The sequence below is a fragment of the Clinocottus analis genome, unplaced genomic scaffold (assembly GCF_023055335.1).
Source record: "Clinocottus analis isolate CAN_PGR_092001 unplaced genomic scaffold, fCliAna1.0.p SCAF_6, whole genome shotgun sequence".
NCBI classification, from domain to species: domain Eukaryota; kingdom Metazoa; phylum Chordata; class Actinopteri; order Perciformes; family Cottidae; genus Clinocottus; species Clinocottus analis.
Window position 1 is genome coordinate 17,068,664 of NW_027176218.1, and position 20,901 is coordinate 17,089,564.

The 20,901-nt window shown below is 42.9% G+C and overlaps 1 protein-coding gene across 1 annotated transcript; it reads right to left on the bottom strand.

Moving 5' to 3' along the window:
* Positions 1-8,323: 8,323 nt before the first annotated feature.
* wfdc1 (WAP four-disulfide core domain 1) lies at positions 8,324-19,838 on the bottom strand. The gene is made up of 7 exons (XM_068603411.1): positions 19,517-19,838; positions 11,101-11,293; positions 10,891-10,974; positions 10,258-10,398; positions 9,752-9,799; positions 9,592-9,651; positions 8,324-9,518 (listed from the first exon to the last, which is right to left on the bottom strand). Exons 1-6 carry the CDS (start codon positions 19,793-19,795, stop codon positions 9,593-9,595), a joined length of 804 nt encoding a protein of 267 aa, XP_068459512.1. The 5' UTR covers positions 19,796-19,838; the 3' UTR covers positions 8,324-9,518; position 9,592.
* Positions 19,839-20,901: the final 1,063 nt, after the last annotated feature.

A 20,901-nucleotide genomic window follows, 5' to 3' on the forward strand; every position in this document is an offset into this window, starting at 1 on the left:
ATGTTCCCTTCATCTTTTCATCCAGCTGGCAAATTCAGAGGACCAAGACTTAAACTTAAGGAACACTGCTCTTTAACCCTCTGAGTGACCCCGTTCATCACTTCAGACATTTCTGTATTAAACAGGCGGTAGCGTGATTAGTCTTAAAGCTTTCGCATGCAACTAGACAACTTAATGAATCCATTGGTACCAGCCAAGCAATGCTAGCTTGGTGAGAAAGGGGATGATTAAGGCTCCAATTTTTTCAAGGGGCCCCATGACCTCTCACCTGAAGATATTTGAATGAAAATTTGACCCACAATTGAACCCTTTACAGGCACGCCAACTTCATGCTAATCCTATGCAGTTTTGGGATGCATGTAATATATTTGTGTTATTTTTGGAAACTTGATGTCACTGTATAAAAGGACCTGTAATCATTTAGGATAATCACAGCTTCATGGTACTTTACAAGCACAAACTAAAGACATTGAGCTTTCAGAGGATTTGTGGCTTTTTCGAGAAAAAGAAACGCTCGCCATCCAATCACCAAAACATGCAATTCATGCGGAAATCTCAAAATTTCAAAACCTCTTCTATGCTGCACACACTGTTGATCCCTCTGCTCTCCTAAACATCACATGACATGTCACGGGTAAAGCGCTAAGCTGTTATTATTACAAAGTAATTACAATCAAGTCAAGTTTTGAAACACTTGCCTGATTATCCTCATTGTCTCTCAAAAGAAATCAGCAATGAGTGATTTTGTGTGTTTCTTTGTTCAAGTAAATCCATGCATGTGTGTGTGTGTGTGTGTGTGTGTGTGTGTGTGTGTGTGTGTGTGTGTGTGTGTGTGATTGTAGTGGACACAGCTGAAAAAATTAAGAGGGGCTCAGACGAAGCAAAATCACGTGGAGAGGCCCACTTCACGTTGGTGAAGAGGGTGGAACATAAAAAAAAAACAATTCCCTAATGCAACTTGTGTCCAGCAACAGTACCAATTAGCAAGTGTAGCAAAGCTCTGTCAAAGTTGAAATGGACAACTGCATCAGTCATATTATACGTTTGCTGCTTCGCTTCAGTCAGCATTCTGTACTGATATGTATATATATATATATATATATATATATGGCTAAGTGTTGCGTACAGGCAGCTATTCTGTTTTAGAACAGCTGTGACTTGATAAATAACTTTGACATAAAATAGGAACCTATTCCTATTCCTTTAAATTCCTATTCCTTTAAATTGCAAAGCAGATAATTATCACCTCTATTCATTTTGAGCCATTGCACAAGTAGTGCCGGACTATATGGGATGACATGTAACCACAGTATCATTCTGGTATCAATGAAATAGTTAATAAGTGACACTGAATTATTTCTCAGTCTTCATTGACCTATAAAGTAAGGAATCTCTGTCTTAAGTGTGTGTTCTCCGCATATCTGGAGAACCGTTCATCCGAGCTTCTTCACACTTCACGGTGTGTTGCTGGGGACCCCAAGGGAGTGCACTCTTTTGCAGCTGGATGCTGGATATACTTATGTTACAACCACACTCCCCTGGGCTCAATGAGCGATGAGCAGTTCTCTGCAAGCAGCAATAGTAGGTACCAAGAAATCAGCCCGCTCCGAACGAGCATTGCAATATTTTCATTTCAATATGTTTTGTTTGCTTGTGATTCTTACTGAGATGATTTGCCTAGAATTACATTGTTTCTGTCACATACACTGTCATAGCCAACTGTAATTTATAACCACTTTTGTGTATTTTCAGATGTGATTGTGTGTGGTGGTTGATGGAAGGCGCAGGTTGACCTACGACTTCATATTTGTGTCAACTGTGCCAGCGTGTCAAGTCCACCTACATACAGAGTACACATAATCCTCTTGTGGTTCATCATACATGAAACATCCCTTCATGTTCTGTAATAAACTCAAACAGGCATACAGACAGAGACTCAGGTTGTCACAAAAGTGGACCAAAAGCCACGTTCCATGGCTTTGTTTAGCACCTTAGTGTCATTAAAAAAACAATTCTCAAATGCGAGTCTGATGAATGAAGCCCTCACTTTTAAGGCTGGTCTCGAATACAAACCAACTTGATCCAGTGATTCAATGACTAAACAACTTGATAGAATCATCCCAAAACCGCTCAATGACGGAGGATCACATCTTCTTGTCATGCGTTGTGCAGTATCAACCAAAAACAAACCTTTTTTCACACAGCAATATTGTATTTATAGTTCTATCATCACAACAGTCACTACAAATAGTCCTATGTTTTCTATTTTATCGTCTCTCCTGAATAATAAATACATCAATACTCACACAGATTAACGAGCAGAACACTTCTTCAACTGCTAGAAATGCAACCTCTACTTGACACACCACCATCTGTCATTTTCAGGGCAACATATTCAGTTTTTCTATCCAAATTGCCCAGCTAAAGCCTTACCTCATTAATCCCTCTGTCATTTAACATCGGCTGCTTCCCATCTCTGGGATGAGACCCGACCCAGGGCCCCATAACCGGCTCAGCTCGCGCCTCAGAACCTCACTGGCACTTCAATAAGGTCGATCAGGTTCGGAAAGTTGGCCCACTTGCCAGACAGCGGCGGCAGGTGTGGCGTAAACCATGCGTGTGTGTGAGACTTTATCAAGCCTGCTAGTTTGCCTCCATAATCATAACGTGCGTGTCACAGGTTGCGGTGCTGAATATGCTTACAACACGACAGGCTTCAGCCCCTATCATGTGCAGCGCGGGTGTTGACCTAGATGCCCCAGACTCTGCCCTGCCAGCGCTGAGAACCTGAGGATGGAGCAGTTGCACTCGTGCAGCCAGGCCCGTGTGAGTGATGACGGCCTGGCATCTCTGGGGCCACTCACCTCGTCCTCGAATGGCTCTGATGTTGCCCTCCTCCAGTCACTGTATCCCACCTCCCTGCCCCCTGAAACGGTGAGCCTGTGCCCTTGCTCTTACAGGGGTGACGGGCAACGGTGAGCTTTGTTGCCCAGGTAAGATGAGCGTTGTCCGCTCTTCTTTTGACCCCATAAGCACCGACTCTCCTGTCACCTTCCACAACAACCTCGCAAGGCGATCCGCTTTTGTCGGCACCTGGACACAAAAGACCCAGTGTCCGAGCGAGACTGACACAGACAATACGCTGCCTTCAAACTGTGACAATTAGTGCAAATTGCAGGGATTAATCCGGTGACATGTTTGGCAGATGTGGACAATGAGGATTGAAACACTTGTTGTCTCTGGGTGCCAAATACAAGAGGCCATATCGTGCCACACAGTGTCATGAAAACACAGCGCAGAGAGGAGATCCCGTCTGACTATTATTGGGTTTTATTAGCTGCAGCATTTGCTGGTTTGGACACAGTAGTGAGAATGTGTTCAAACTAATAACAAAAATGAAAATATTATGATAATTTCGCATATGAGGGAATCAGAGCGCCTAACAAGGTAACAACAATCCATCCTTTTTTATATAACAATACTTTAGATAAGACCTCACACATTATTACGCAACAATGCTCCTGAGCCGAAGGAGATGGAAGGAGAGATTGTGACGGGGGAGGACGTTGGCATACCCTGTTCAGCTGCTCTGCATTGCATGACTCACCGTTAAAGGAAAACAGACGCTTCATGCAACCAAGCCAGGCACTCATTAACAAAACTCCCAGGGTGGCTGTTTCCCCAGCATTCTTTTAAAAATCCAATTAATGTTTATCAGACTTGGGGAGTGTCTCAGTCCAGTTGTCCTCTCTGGAACACCTCCTCGCAGCCGTGACATGGCAGCACGAGGACTATAGGCTCAGCCGAGGCAGTATAAGGCCGCAGCCCAGCTACCGACAGTGGGAGGGATAACAGTCATCCACAGCAGAGAAGGTTGCTGCCAACTATTACAGTGCATTCACATGTTGAGAAGCATTGGCCATGTGACGGCCCTGACAACAAGGCGGATGAGTTTCAGTTGGCATACGCAGAAACATGGACTCAACTTAAGTTACGTACTTGACAGCACAAACTGATGTGCGCACACATGCAGAAGTCGAAAAAACAAACAGAGGGGGCTATTAGAGAGGACGGGATCATATAGGCTTTAATGCTCTGTAATGCTTGGTGACACTGATATCAGCAAAGGTGAGCTCTCTCTCTTAATGGACACTTTTATTTCAAGGGGTCCGGTGTCAACCAAGGACAAAGCTGTGATGAGAAACCCAATCAGGGGCAGGGTTCATCGGAATAATGGGGAGGCGTACTCCCTATTCCTCAGTCAGTGGGGGGAGAGGCGTGTGCATGGGTCTGCTCTAATACTCTGAAGCAGGTCATGGAAGTGTACTCTGTACTCTGAAGTGTGGTGGCATTGTTTTTGTATAGATTAGTCGATCGACAGAGTTAATATGCAACTATTTTAATGATCTATTCATTTTTAAAAGCAACTATTCTCTGTCTCCAGCGTGTCAAGAGACAAATACCTGTTTCCCCTCTGTTTTATATTATTGCAAACTGAATATCCTCAGCATTTTGGACTGTTGGAAAACTGTGAAAGACATTTTCCAGTTTTTGCTAACATCTTACAGACAAAAACTATTAATATATCAATTGCAAAGAGAATCATCATATTAAAAAAAGGTTCAGGGACTCTGAAGTTAGAATCCATAAAAATCCCTGGAACGAACGTTGGATCTAGCACTAAGACTCCAATACGTCGGGATTATCGATTATTATGTGATGAACCACTTCATTGGAAGGATCTGAATGCGCTTTATTTGATAAACAGAGGGCTAAAATGTTTTAGGTGGACTTTGAGTACTGAGTCATATGTGAAAGGACGCGGCGGCCTGCTACAGTCTTGGCGCATTTCCACATCTTGAAGGGTTACACTGCGTCTGCTGAAAGCAGCTGCTTGAGTTTGTAATGACGGAAGTGCTCTTTGTAGATAGCCTAACTTTAAAAAAGAGAGAATTGTTTGAACTGAAACCCTGTGCGTGGAATCCACTCACAGTATAAACCAGAACAGCTTCAAACGACACCTCTGACGCAGCTCTTTCCAATTTCTCACTGATGATCAAAGTTTTTCAGCCGCGGTATCTTCTACTAATGAGAATATCTCTGTCAGAGGCCTTTTTTTTTTTAAGCGTTGAGATCAAAGCACATAAAAGGACAATGGTGGGATCGAGCATTGAGCAGTTCAAGACCAACACACCCTACAGTATGGCTGGGCATAGTATCGCATTCAAGTGTCTTTACCTAGTTTTAAAGCCTGCATTATGCCAAAGTAATGTCATTGTCAGAATTTACCAGACTGTCCGACTCCTCCTGTTCTATAAATTGCCTTTAATAGTCATCATATCCACATTACTGCTGATTATTTATCAAAAATCTAATTTTATAAATATCTTATAAAAAGCACCATTAGTCATCCTTACAATGTCCTAATATGCAGTATGAATCAGTAATGTCTCGGCTCAATCAACAGTAAGTAGAGGAGTGTCCTACAGGAGCTCCGTGAGGGCTCTAATCAGCCCCGAGGGAAGGGAGGGGATGAATCGGTCCAATGCAGCTTGTTGTATTGATCGTGGAACTTTCCACGAAGAGCTGATATCCTGGTGCCAGCGCAGATCACCTCCGATACAGTATGTGGCCTTATAATGGCTCAGGGTTGGGTCGTTTGGCTCTCCAAACATTTGCTGTCACAAACAGCAGGGCACCTCTCTCAGATGGTTTAGTGGTGCAGGCCAAGAACATCACAAGGCAGAGTATGTTCCCTAATAAATCTCTTCTGCTGAGTGCACACAATCCCCTAAATAACATTTATTTAATGGCCTGCATATCAACACGGGGTATAGGGTTGCTTGGAGGCGCTCACAAACATGGCCACCGCTATAAATTATGGTAATATACCTGAAGCGGTCAGGCTGACAACAAAAAGAAAAACCGTTACGAGCCAATCAAAGACTTTGTATTCACATGAATGAAAAGCTATCGTCTTACCTTGATCAGAAGCGGAAAGGTTCCTTTTCTGTCCTTTAATAGCTTTTCCAGCTTATTTTTAGAGCCAATTCTGTCCAAAGGAAAAACTTGAGTTTAGTATAACTGCATATGCATGCAACATAATATTTGGCGATGTCAATACGTATTGTTCCATGGGCCAACAAGAAAATATAGACCCATTTATTTGAAAAAGCAAAAATGTATGAGCCATATTCTCTTATTGACAGTAACAGCTGTAAGCTCAGGATGCTTCTCCATCGCTGCAGCCTTTTGCATTAAACTACACTGACACCTTCTGGGCACATGCTCTTTGGGTTGTCTTATATTCAGCACACCAACTCTGCCTGTTTTATGGAGGTGAGAAGTCAGTCAACTAGTTCACCAATAGAGTCACGTGTCTAAACAAGTAGCCGAAGCCAATCACCCAAAGATTGATCACTTTTTGTGAATGGAAGGCTTAACGTTGCCCGAGGAAAACCACTACATGAGTCTGAAGCCTTCACATCTGTAGACTGGCCTCTTTAGGCAAAGACTACAAAGATTGGCAAAGATATTATGGGAAACATGAATAAACAACAAACACACACTGACCTTTTCTCTGAGGATTTGTTCGGCGCGCTCATGGTGAAATAAATCAACAAGGTGGCAGTGATGAAGCGGTCATGCGCAACATGCCCAACGGATACAGTGGAGCTTTACCACCACCGGATTATCCAAAAATACAATGGTTGTTATGCTCGCCACACTAAGTGCTCACTGACAGTTTGATTCTGCCTTTTTCACTCTGACGCAGCTTTCAGGCAGGTGCTCACGTGCATGTTGACAGAGGCGAGAGAGAGAGAGAGAGAGAGAGAGAGAGAGAGAGAGAGAGAGAGAGAGAGAGAGAGCACGGACAATGGGAGGGACTGACACCCACTGGGCTATACATTTTCCTCGTAGGTGTAGCATTGCATTAAAGTTTAAACAACCATTTTCTAGATGAAAACTTTCGAGATGCTTAACATTTATTTTGACAATATGGATACAAAGTTAAATAATGTCCAAAAAAGAAAGAAAAAAGTGAGTGCAGATGTAAAATGTTGTAAGCTGTTGGAATTGGTGACATTGGTTTCTTTTGTTCCTGTATGCTCTGACAGCCTGGGGAAGCAGTAAGAGATAGAACATTAAGGACATGTAATGAAAGAAAGTTCAAATAATATGAAAAATGCATCATTAAAAGATAAAATAGTTTTATTTTTGTATATTTGCGGTTAAAACGCTGATGGGGAAATCCCTGAAAACCACCTGAAATGGGTACAGTGTGCAGCCGAACATTAATTTAACTGTGCTTTTCCTTCTGTAACATGTCGAAAGGCCTTCTGTGAGAAAAGACCTTAGTTCTATAAGTATCTCTGATAAATTATCAAATTTCTCCTCAGTATGACGTTGGTACTTGTCCTGAGGGGGTCTGCACAGTTTGGGCCCTGAAGAGGTAACCAACATGGCTCTTACATGGTAAGCACATGGGAATATAGAAAAGTCTCTTAGAAAAGGGAACGCTGCAATTCTCCAGAATCGACTGTAACAACATGCATGTAAAATATATCATTATGATGAACTTTAAAAAGCTCAAGAAATCTCATCCCAAGTGGAGATAAACACTTGTTCCTCTCTTCGGCATTGATTGGCTGATTGGCATCAGGTGTGGAGTGCCACTTGACTCTGACCCTAACGAGGACCACCTGTCTCCCATCATCCTCTGCTTCTACTGTAAATTTAATTGGTTGAGCAAATTGGTCATATCATGCTGGAACGCCATATTTTATGATTATATAATCATAAATGTATCCATTTATTTCCATTCATACTGTGTATGCAGCAGAATTCAAGTAAGGTGTACTTAAATCTTTACTCAAGATGTACTTTTGACCTAGTATAAATACTTAAAATTCCTATTTCAAACAACTAAATTATTCCAAGTGAAAAATACTTTGTGTGTATTCCAAACAACAAATGTATTTAAGTTGGGCTAACTAATGTTACATACACTGCAACTTAACATGTATCAGTATCTTTTACTTGAAATTGTTTTTCGTAAAAACTAGTAAGAAGTAATTTAAGTTAAATTAAACACTTTTTAATTTTACAAAGGACACCCTGAAACGGTACATGAACGACAAAACCGATATGATCAGAGAGAACACAATTCTGTGGCGTATCCATTGCAATGGCAGTGTGATCAATACCTGCTTGTCAATGCTTTTTCATCATCTTTTCTAACTTTGTCGTGAGATTTAAGATCATCTTCAGAATACAAAAGAAACAGCCCAAAACTCACATTTATTTCAACAATATGGTTTATTTAGAATTAACAAGGCGACATTGCAGCACCAGTCAGATGGCGACATCCAGACATCACTTTAACTCTGCACATAGAGAATGGTGACGTCTTTTGGTTTGACACCTTCAGCTTATCGTGCGACCAGCTTATTCTCCTGTTATTATAGGCAGCAATGAAACTGAGCACCATTTGAGTTGACAACTGAGATAACCTATGTTTGACAAGAGCAAGCCTTTGAGAACGACACAGAAGATCTTTTGACCAGTTTAATACATCTGCTCAGAGCAAAAGCCCTTCGTCATCACGTCTGCGCCACAACACGGGACATGAGAAGTCCAAAAGAGAGGCAATCATTTTAAAATTAGGCAGTTTGATTATAAAAAATAGGAAATGTTTGAACAATCCTACTGCACTGGTAGATAATTGACTTGTTTCATTACATTTATTTCAGGAAATGAAAGACAGATATAATATGTACAGAGTTCCAATGTTCAGATTTTCAATACGACCACAGGTGGAGTGCCTCTTTAAATCTTTCTCTCTCTTAAATAAAACTCATTTTTATTTGCTTTTGCTTTTCATAGAGATGAAATCACAGTCAACACGGTTTGCCTCAAACGAATCTACAGCTGTTCCAAATCCTGTTAACCTGACACAATCCACACACACACATTCATATGGCATTTATTATTTCAGTTTTGAGTTATTCGAAGATGAGAACCTCTGCAGCTGGCATTTTTCCTATTTGTCAGTAAAACTTTCCAGATTTCAGATCAGGAAATTTGAGCACCACCCTTCTGAGAACGAGAGAGACAGAACGACTATCACGGCCACATGGTCTTGATTTTCTCTGCTGACCAGCCTGAAGGTGAGCGAATGTGTTTGTGAGAATAACAACGAGCTGCAGAGAAGGAGAGTGTTGGAAAGAAATAGCAGGGGTTCCTTCTTTCCTTTTAAGATATTTGACGAGCAGCTTTCGCGCACACCTCTGCTTCACCATCCACACTCTCCGCTACATCCTCTCTCAGGCCACAGACAGAGGGACAAAAAAAAGAGGACAGGCTGCACCACGGGGGGGGGTTTGCGAGAGGAAGTAGCAGCTGGAGGTCTGGTAAAAAAAGGTCAGAGAGGATCCTGGTTGAGTTGTGATGAGAGCAGATCTGGCTGATGTCTGAGGTTGTGTTCTGGTCCGAGGTGAGGCTGAGGTCAGGCTGATCTGAGAGCAGAACACAAAACATTAGGCTTCGTCTCAAAGGAGACATCAAAATTCAACGTGGCTGTGAATGTACCTTATCCCAGGTGCTTGTGATGAGGTTTTTCGTAGCCCACTGCGTTGCTGGAACTGGTACCTGTCAGCGGAAAGAGCCATCGACGCGTCAGAAAGATTGGCGCTTATTTCTGATTCGGTAACGGTACAGGATTTCAGGTTGTCCACATTACCTCACTTACCTAAGTAGTCCTTGTAGTCCTTGAAGTATTTGTGCCTTGGACGTCCATCTGTAAATAAAATTGCCAAAATGAAAAAAACAAAAAAGAAAGAAAGATTGAAATCCGAGCTCCATATCTGCACTTTGAATTATTGTGTGAAATGCAATTATTAGATGCCTAAAGGAAAAAGCGTAATGTTCTTTTAATTAGGCCATTATAGTTTCATATTTCTGCCAAAGGCTTCAGCCACAGATCATACATTGAAGCAATCTACTCGGTTGACAGAGCACTCCAATTTGTATATTTGTAGATCTATTTAATAGGAGAAACTTGGCTCCTAACAGCATGGGATGTGCCAAGAGATCCCCAGGAGTCCTGCCCGTGTCCCTTCGTAATTTAAAGGACCAGAAACTTTGCAGAGACGTTTCATTAAGTCAGACAAGCAAGAGATCTGTTTTCAAGAGATGAAATTAAGATAGGAGATGATGTGAGTCACAGGCCCGGACATTAGTCAATGGATGCCGTACCAGAGTTGCCACGCTGCTTGATGCACTGTCCCCGGTTTGGGATGCCAGCGGCAGGGTTTCCTGGATTGATGATGTGGCACTCGTAGCCCGTGGGGCAGTGAAGAGGCTCGTCCCCATCCTCAGTTGTGCTGCAGGCTTCAGCTAAAGGGCAGAAAACACAAATTGGTCATTCAGTGGTCATGGTGTCGGTATGTTTTTCTTCTGTTGCTTGTCCTCCCTCAAGCTACCAGAAAATCTTCAAGAACCTCTTAAATCCATTGAAAAATAGCAGAATGACAGTTTTGGAATAACGTCCAGCTGTGATGAATCTTGTGGATGCATTTTATTTACTGAGACTCCACTAGCGGGAGAGAAATGTCTGCCCCTTCTCAATGAGTTGTTGATCGTTAACATCAGCACTGCATACATAACCAGAGGGTCCAGCTATCAGAGTGATATAAAACCAAAATGTGCTGAATGAAACCCGGTGTCCTACTCACTGAGCAAAGGCAGGATTGCATTTGATAGAAGTGTGAAGGCTGAAATACACTGTGATCCTTGAGAATGTCAGTGAGCTGAGTTTTTCATGCCGCTCGTCTGGCGCTGCAAGTGTTTCCTCTGACCTCAGTGACTCAGGTGTTTGTGTGTACTCACCCTGCAAAACCTCCTCAGGGCCGTCCAACAGCCAGCCGTTGCCCCCCAGCCACCGAGGCTTGGGCTGCACCAGCCAGTCCAACACTGTTCAGAAGACGCACACATCCACAGCCAGACTTATCAAAAGGTTTTAGGAGAGAAACCAAAAAAAAAAACAGGCTAATTTCCCAAACGCAGCTGCACGTAACTGTGCACTGGTTTGATGCTGACCTGGTGGAGGCTGGACAGACTCCAGGCAGGCGTAGATGCAACCGTTGTAGCAGCAGCGTTTGTGGCGCTCGCACTCTGAGTCTGAGCGGCAGCCCGACACCTCACAGGCTCTCTCCGGCAGCATCTGGGGTGGCGGAGGACACCTGTCGTTCTTCTGGTGCTGTGTGGACTGGTGGTTGGGGTACTCGTAGTCCTGGAGGGCAGAAAAAGAGAGACATGTCCAATAAATTCACAAGAATGTAGATGTGGCTTGTTCTAGTAGCTGACATTTCACTACATCTAAGTGAACATATAAATACCACATTGGCTAAAAAAAAAAAATCAAACTCTATAGTTAGAACTGTATGATGAGTCATCAGTTCCTGATGAGTCATTTTGGAAGGAAAAAAAATTATAATATTTTGTTAAACACCACGAATGATAAATTAAACTTGTCACTTGTCGTTGTAAAATTGAACAGATTGCACTTTTTAACCACTAGAGGGCAGCAAAGGATCGGAGTGATCACTTTTTGGCACAGCACATCTCCAGCAAGGACACGGATGTGTTGGCTTCAGCATGCTGAAGTCTTAACGTGGACCAGGAAGGTGATATACCGTGGGAACAAACACTTTTCTAGGGCTTCTGAGAGGGAGAAAGTAGGCCACCAGACTTCAAACACGCTTCAAACACTTTGGCAACATTAAGTGCAGGCCCACATGCTTCGAGTGTTGCTGAGAAGATCTGAAATGCTTTGCAGAGGATAACTTGATTACATCTGCATCCCAGCCACGGTGTCTGGGGTTTAATAGTTGTTTTTTACTCTGCTGCTGCTCGTTATAGGTTTATGTTCATTGGTTTAGACATGTCCAAGACATAAAATGTGTGTTTAATATGCTTTAATAATGTTGGTATGAAATATCACGCGTTTTGTTATTCTTTGTTCAAGGCTGTACACATCGGGGGGTATTAAGTCAGAATCCCAAGATGCAACGCTGCGCTTGACTAAACATGAACTCTCGTACTTTCTCAAACACTGTATTTGCTTAGATGGTAAATTCCAGTGTGATAAAGTTTGTAGTTCATTCCACTCTTTTGTTTACGGCTACGAGTAACAATGACCAACACTTTGCTGACCTTTCATAGCAACCGAGGTTACCTCGAACTCTTTGCACTTCAACGGCACAGGACCTTACGTTGCTGGTTGGCTATCCAGTCTTTTGTGACACTTTCATAATGGCTAAAATCATAATTCAAATGCAACTTCTGCAGAGTTGTTTGTCACAACAACAAATGTTGTGTCAAACAAGCACAGCCAGAGTTTCAGGTTTTCTGAATATATGTCTTTTCACTTGTGTGGGTGAATTTCTTCAACTTTCCTAAGTCCATTCATTTAAGTTGGGAGAGAGAGAGAGAGAGAGAGAGAGAGAGAGAGAGAGAGAGAGAGAGAGAGAGAGAGAGAGAGAGAGAAGGGTGTTTTTCGCTCTGCACTAGATTAGTAATTAGATAATCAGCTTGTGGGTCGCACGCGGTCATTAAAACGGTGCTGTTTATTTGGCAGGCTTACTGAACGCTCTTACAAACCAACCGGAAAAACGAAAGCAAATGTTTGGCGTAGATGCCGGTATCACACACACTGTACGTGTGTTCACTTTAAAGCCACATTAATTCGTTGTGGCAGCTGAGAGCTTAGTGGGCGGATGGCTCTTGGAGGGCTGGGATGGGGGATTCACACCATAGAGGGACGGAGGGAACAATACAGACAGAGCTTGTAAGAGTTACGCTGAGGTTCTGCATATTACAGGAAGCAGTCCAGGTTTGGATTGTGCATCACTTGAGGGGCTGGGTTTCAAATTTCAATAATTTTTTGGGGACTTGCTGAAATGAGTTTGTAGCTATTAGTGAAGCTCTCTTCAGCATTGTTTCGTGCCACAGAAGGCAGCTGTTTTTGGTCCGATAAACCCACTGTGACAAAGTTAGGAATTAGCTTGTGTAGTGGAGCGGTTAGCAGCTGGAGAGCCACATATTTTTCATAGGAGTTGGTAGAGAGCAAAACAGAGCCAAAATGAGAGTGAATATTGGATTTCCAATCATCAGGTCGCCCAATGGAGCCATAGTGCTGCTCCACGTGTGGTCATTAAACTACTTAGCAAATTAAACGATGTCTTCAACTTTCCAAGGTGTGTATATATATATATATATATATATATATATATATATATATATATATATATATATATATATATATATATATATATATATATATATATCTGCACTGTTTTGAGTGAAGAAAACAAACATGCCTGGCTTTCTTCAAATACTCAGACTGGCTAAGAATTTCCTCTCAGTTGCTTGAGATGATATGATGTGGAAAATCTCACTGCTGCCAAATAAAAGAATGTCTGGCATATCAGAGGCACGGTGTGTGTATGTGTGTGTGTGTGTGTGTGTGTGTGTGTGTGTGTGTGTGTGTGTGTGTGTGTGTGTGTGTACAGTATCTAGGTACAGGGAAAGTCCAGTAAAGAAAAGCCACTGTTTGCTTGACCAATTGGCTCTATCAACTTTAAAAGAGGATATAATAACCTTCGAGCGCCTTGTACCATATAATTGCGGTATCGGTTTCAATTTGGGCCTCAGGATCTTTGCTGCATGTCCGTCTTGGCACCGAAATGCAGGTCTAAAAAACAGCAGTCTCAAAACCTTCAGACAACAATACTCTGCCCCAAATAACTTGAGAATTTTCACAGTTACTTCTGCTTGAACATACTTCCACACACTGCACAGCACAGGCCTTTCAAACTCTTCATTCATGGCTCTCAGGAGATTAGTGGAGCTAAAGTGGTTCATCGACGTCTTCTGGTACAGTTAGATCTATGAATGAAGAAAGTCTTCTGTGACTGGATAATGACATAATGACTGGCCTTACTACTCCTTGTCTCACATCCGATCCGATCCTAAAGTCACTTGCAAATGTGTCCTACAAATAGGTCAAGTGCGCCCTTCCTGTTTATGCGACTGTGAAGCGGGTAAATACTCTACGCAGCTAAAGCCCCGCGTACGTTGGTTACTGCTTTGATCCCTGAGCCTTGGACCTGCCAACACTGTGGACACTACCACCACCATACTTTTTCTGTAACTGCTTCACTGTCAGTGCTCCTCTCCTTTGTGTTTTCGTATGCCAGAAGAGTCGCCATGTCTACATCCCGAGATCTTTCGCGCAATCCCACGCACATCTCTCTGATGTTCCACAATGGCTATTTACACTCCTGTCTGCTGTGCGGCTCTCCTCTAAACACTGGCAGCGGGCCCGTGTGGGATGTTCATGTCTTTCTGTGGGCATGTTTTCCCCCTCGCTGTCTGTCGCAGTCAATCGGAAACTCTCACTATCTCTCTGCCTCCTGCATCTCATTGGTGCTCTTGTTCAGTCTCTCTTTCAATGCCTCTCTTTTTAGTGCTCTGGCTCTGTGGTTTATGGGGAGCCACTGGAGACCCTGTCTGGCTCCGTAATTGTACTGAGATCGGGCTGTACATGCTTTCACGCAGAGATCTTAGACAGATACTGAGAGTTTGATATTCTTCATGCACACAGATACATACACGTAAGCAGAAACACACTCAATCTCTGTACAGTACATACAGTACTGCAGGGTCATGGTGTGTTATTTCATCACAGTCAACTCCGAAGTGCCACATCTCCCATGTCTACGACGTGAAGTAGCCCACAGCACACATCTGGCTGGCTTTTGGGTTGTCAGGACTCATTTCCTGTTTCTAGACCAGCGGTCAGTTTGACTCAAAGATAGACAGACATACCAATAGATAGATAGAGAAACAGCAGGCTAAATTGTGGGGCAAACAGCCTGCAATTTAGTGGGAGATGAACGTTTTTAGTGAGCATGCTGACCGACAAACTGGTCGATGACGCCTGAGCAAAATTGGGAGCATAGTGAGAGAGTGGGGATATCTAGCCGTGAAACGCAGACCAACAGACTGACTGAGGTGGGGTTTACGCAAAATGAGGGAGCTAAACCAACTAGCTAATTGGTGTCGGGAAAACGGCGTCTGCTACCTGTCAATCATAGCCTGAGGTAGCAGGGATGGCAATGCTAGAGGTCGCCCTGAACTCATCTGTTACTCCACTATTTTGTTTGTAGTGCAGCTGTATATTACACACATGTGGTAAACTGTATACTAACATGTCTGCAGTCTCACATACTCAGACTCAGATTTGATATGAATTCTCTCGGTTGTTGGTCATGATATGAAATCTCTTTTTTCTACACAAAAGGAATGTCTGGAACATCAGAGGCTCCAGGTAAAAAAAACATATTATTGGACTCCAGTGTTAGTCCAATGATACACTCCTGACCAGCAGGCTCACATCATCTGACTGGTATTAGTCCTGCTTAGAGCCGCACACACCAGTTCACACGCCTACTGGTGAGATGGTTGACTGACTACAATAACTCTCTTCTTTACAGAGAGCCACTAAATTTACACTTCAAACTTTTCACAAACATATTGCCTACATTAAAGATGTTATTACGTTCCATTTATGCTATTTTCTGACTTTCACACATTTAATATTGAGGTTTAAGTGACATATTTTTAGAATTGATAGTTAACTTGCAACTATTGGGTTTGTAGATTTTCTCCTGCGTACGCTTTAAATGACTTACATGAGACTGACATACAACATGCTCCTTTTGTTAACATTCAATATGCACCATACCTTTTCTTTTATGAAGAATATGTTAATGATGGCGTTGAAGAAAGAAATGTGGACGTCAAGGCTGTCAACACAGACCTATTTTATTAGAAAACATCATCGTTTGTTAGGTATGGAAGTGTGTGTTTTAATCTTCCTATTATTTGTATCTGTAAACTGTCTGTCATGTTAATTTAATCTGCAGGGATTGTTTTGGTTGCAATTATATTTTTTTTATCCAGTCAGCCTGAAGACTAAATGCCAACTAAATCGCAAGCTCAGTCAGAATAGCTTCTGCAGCCTCTCTAAACGATTTTATTTAGAGAAGAGAGAAAATATAGCTCTCCAACTAACAAACTTGCTAGCTTAGCTAAATTACTAACAGGACAATACATTCACAAAGGTTTTAAAGACATTTTTGTAGAAGCAACTACTTTCTTGTGTTAGCAAATCATGTCAGTTTTCTGTGTATAGTCCACACAGCAGGTTACATAAAAGTGAATGGTGCAACACGGCTAATAAACTAAGCTACATCCCTCCATTTTGGACAAATTCAAAGATCAAAGTTCACCAAAGTTGAACGTGATGCAAAACATTCTCAAGACTTCACTTTGCCCTTAGAAGCAAATCCATTTTCTTTATTTTTACCTCATTAAAATGGAATTCTGCCATTTGAAAAGCCAGTGTGACCTTTAAACAGCCAATTCTCGACAAGCTCTACAGCATTTGTCACGCAGTCGCAGGACTAGTACCTCTCAGCCTTAAAGGCCGCACTATGTGCTACGTGCTCATGAATTAGATACAATCCTTGCATTTAGCAGCGAATGTGTTTGTACAACAAGACAGTTTAAAAAGCAGAAGTCAGGCAGTGCAGCATGTCAGTATGTAATCGTGCAATTATATTTGGAACATATTGATTCTCAACCATGGTAATCAAAATGTCCCTTTTAATCCCACTACGCTCAGCTCATGACCAGAACCTCTTGGTTTACTCTTATTTGATAGCATCGGGGATTGTTACATAGAGTAGACACGTCCTTATAAGCTGCAAAATAGCGAACACAAACTGTGTGAATCTGTTTAGTTTTACAATAGCTGCCCCGGGCCTAGTCAAACAGCCAGCCCATGGACAGGAAGTTGGCTACACATGGTTTTGAGCATCTGCAGGGCCCCTGTTTAAATACCAGGTGTTGTCGGAATGGTTCACTTCACATCAAATGAATTAAAACTGGAAAGATTCATGGTGGTAGCTTCAGACACTGTTCATGCTCACTGACATGCCCGGACAGGTGTCCGAGCCAGACTGTGTTATGGCTGTGTGAAACTAAATCATCTGCTGTGTGTGTGTGTGTGTGTGTGTGTGTGTGTGTGTGTAGGTGTGTTGGGACTTCTGCTGCGCACGCCCTTCCACCTGTTTTCCCATCTACACATGTTTTCTTCATTGTAAGTTGCGCTTTCACGTCTATTTCTTCGCTCCCTTATTACATCCTATGCATTATGAGACAATATTTGTCATACTCAAAGTGGAAATTAGAAAAGTGCTACTGGGGACCTTTGACCCTTTTTTGCAGGGGGAGTTCTAGATAAGAATGCAGGTAGGACATGACTCTGCGCCTGAAGACAATCTGACCCAGAAGTCAAACATACAACTTTCTGGTGATAACTTTAGGTCAGATAACGAAGGTTCTAATATTATTTTTTTTACTGCAAACTGTAGATTTCATAATGCATGTAAGAATTGACAGCTTATATTTTAAATAATACATTTCCAATCAACATTGAGTAATGTGTTTACACACCCTTTTTTTAAATAAAAACATAAATTAAGACATGCAGGTGATCACAGACTAGACAAATAAGGTACTCAGCATGCTGGTGGCCTCGGATTTGTTATACATGTTTACCAATTTTCCTTTCAAGACTCACTGACTTTTCCGCGGTGCAGTGCCTACGTGAAATTCTCAGCGACTATAATTTGTCTTTCCACGCAGCCCTGGTGTTATGCACGAAGCAGAGGCTGTGTGTGTGTATGTTTGCGTGTGGGTGAGGAGGTGATTGAAAAATGTTAAGATTCAGAGATAAAAAGGTTGAGAGGAAAAAAGACAAACTCCTTCCGCCCAGCCGTCTCAGCATGTTCCAATTACAGCAGCTTTGAAGCAGAGTCAAGCAAGACGGTGCTTTTGGCCCATCCTCAGAGGAGACGAGAGAAAGAGATTTAAAAGAGGGAAAACGGGAGGGGCGAAGGAGAAGGAGAAAGCAGAGCAGAGAGAGGTCGGGAGGGTAACTGATTTATATGACAGAAGGGAAGAGGGATGGAGGCAGAGCACGACAGAGAGAAAAGGGCCAATGAGGGCACAAACCAGCTCGAAAGTGAGAACATTGAAGCACGAGAGTAAAAACGAAAGAGAAAGCATCACGCTACAGTGAGCCCTTGTTAGAGATGATCAATCAGCTACACTGAGTTGAGTTAACAAGCAGGGGCCCGGTCTGCAAGTTCAGTTCCTGCCCTAATAATCCACTCCAAACACACACACACACACACACACACACACACACACACACACACACACACACACACACACACACACACACACACGCAGACAAAGGTTGTACAATGTGTGTGTCCTTCAATTACTCGTATGGAAACTTGAAAATCAGCAACTTATTCCAACCTGTTGCACACTCCACTTTCTGCTCCTCCTCAAAACTGGAGGAAAAAAAAAACCACTCCCGTCCATGTCGATTTTTAATGCTTCAAAATCAAAGCGTGTCTGTTACTGTTTCTTTTCTGAAGGAAGACATTTTCCGATAGTCTATTCGAAGCAATGTCACAATGTAGTCACGCTCCAATGCAACTAAAAGTGCTGCATTCAAATTTGTACATAAAAGTTCAGAAGCATTACCAGTAAAATATATCAAACAGAGGCAAAAAAAAACAACTAAATATCCCAAAAATCCTTTTCAAAGTGTTCATCATTTTGGGTAGTAGTAGTATACCAATGTATCATACTCTGAATCTGTAAAAAGTGGAATAAAAACACAATAAGAATAGGTTCCCTATTCCTTCAGTAGAAATATTCTTTAAAAAGTAACACCGAAGTGCAAATTCTTCATAATCACACTTAATTATACACATCTGCATGGTAAATATAAGGCTGCAGCCTTTAGCCAGTCAGCTTAGTTCAGCATAGAGACTGGTCAGACACTTTTTAATCCATACAAAAACCAAAGCGAAAGAACCAAATCAAATCAAAAGCAAGTTGTCACTGCTTCCGGTGCGTAGCTCCTTGCCAGACAAGTCTTTTTTGATCCCTACTGTGTTTTACTCACATTACCTCAAATGTGAATGGGTGAGCTCTGGAGGTTTCTAAGCTTGGCTTGTCAGCTGGCTGTAGCCTGCTGTTACTGGGCTTCTCTAACTGTGCAGAAAAATAAATACAACTATTGATTGAAATGCAGCACTTTGTTCAGTTCATTTACAACCCTGCCTGTACCATCATACTGGGTTGCAGTGCTCATACGTACTAGGTCAACTTGACCACCTCTCACCTCAGCCACAAAAGTGCTCTCACGGTGTGAGCAGCTTTCTGCAACAGAGCTGCTTTTGTGCTGCAACGCATTGAGCTTTCACCTCCTTCCCCTTTGAAGGACATTCTGAACACAGACAGAGACAGAGAAGAAGTCTACACACATCCATACGCAGGGCAAAAGCAAGGTTAGCATCGTCACCTTTTGGTTGAGTCCTCTTTTCCTGATTCTCCTGGTGTCACTTCCTGTGGACAGGGCCAGCAGGGACAGCAGCAGCAGCAGCAGCAGCAGCACGACAGATCCCGACATGGTCTGCGTCCTGCACCCCAACTCCAAACTCGTTCCTCGTCTCTCCCTCTCTTCTCCTCCCTTTCCCTGTCTCTGCGGTATCCCTCCTTTCCTCTCCTTATTCCAAAGTGTGTCCTTTGCGCGTTCGCGGCGCCCTTTCCAGCTGGAGCAATAACTCTCTCCAGCGCTCATGTGCAGCAAGAGATTGCACAAGTTCTCTCGCTCTCCAACGGGACCTGCCTCTGTCGCCGCCTAAGGAAAAGTGCAGGGGCAAAATGACAGAGTATAGAAGGGAAGGAAGGGGAAAGTACAGAGGGGATGAATGGAGGCAGTGTCGGGTTGAAACGAAAGAAGGAGAATAGTTTGGGGGAGCCGGTGAAGGGAGAAGCGGCAGCTGTCTGTGCGTCAGTTGTTGCGAACTGGAACTGTCTGCTGGCACAGCGTGCGCACATGTCTCTGGCTGGGGGGGGGGGGGGGGGGCGGGGATGGGGGGTGGAGGGGGGGGGGCAGACAGGGTAGTGTGTGTGGGACCTCCCACTTGCCCCCCATTGTTGCATCACGTTGCACATCTGGTGATCTTTATGTGAGTTTGACAGCGCTGTGTCAGTGTGTGGTCAGGGCATAGTTTATATCCCGGGGCTTTGCGTCATATGTTTCTAAAGTGTAGTAAAAAAAAACAAAAAAACAAAACCATAAACCTTTGTTGACTGATAGCCTGAAGCAGTAATTGTAACTATTAACTGTTATACATGCGTGTTTACATCCTCGATTTTATTTTGGGACAGGATGCATGATTTCTATGAGAATGGGGATACTTGAACACCCTGAGTGTGTGTGTGTGTGTGTGTGTGTGTGTGTGTGTGTGTGTGTTTCTGTGTCTTTGTGTGTGCAGTCATGTGTCTGTATAATATGTTTGGAGTAGATAAAGTTTCTGAGCCATCGACCCATAAAAAATGAAAGCATGTGGCGTGTTTGAGGGAAAGGGGCCTCTCTGTCTTCCTTTTTCACAACTTCCCCAAGTTGCACCCTCTCAAACTAGGACATCCCCCCCCCCCCCCCCTACTTACCACTGGACCTTTCTCCCCCATCCGCTCCCCTGCCCTCCCTCCATTCTCAGTGTCTTGCACTGAAAGGGAGAAAGAATGCTAAGCCCGCTCAAATCGCAGTCATTATTAGTTTTACAGGAGCAGCGCTCATGTCACTGGGAGGCCCCCGGCTTTACTTACACAAAAGACAGAGTAAAGAGTTTGAGTGAGAGAAAAAAAAAAAACGAGAGAGAACAGAACAGGGGGAAATAG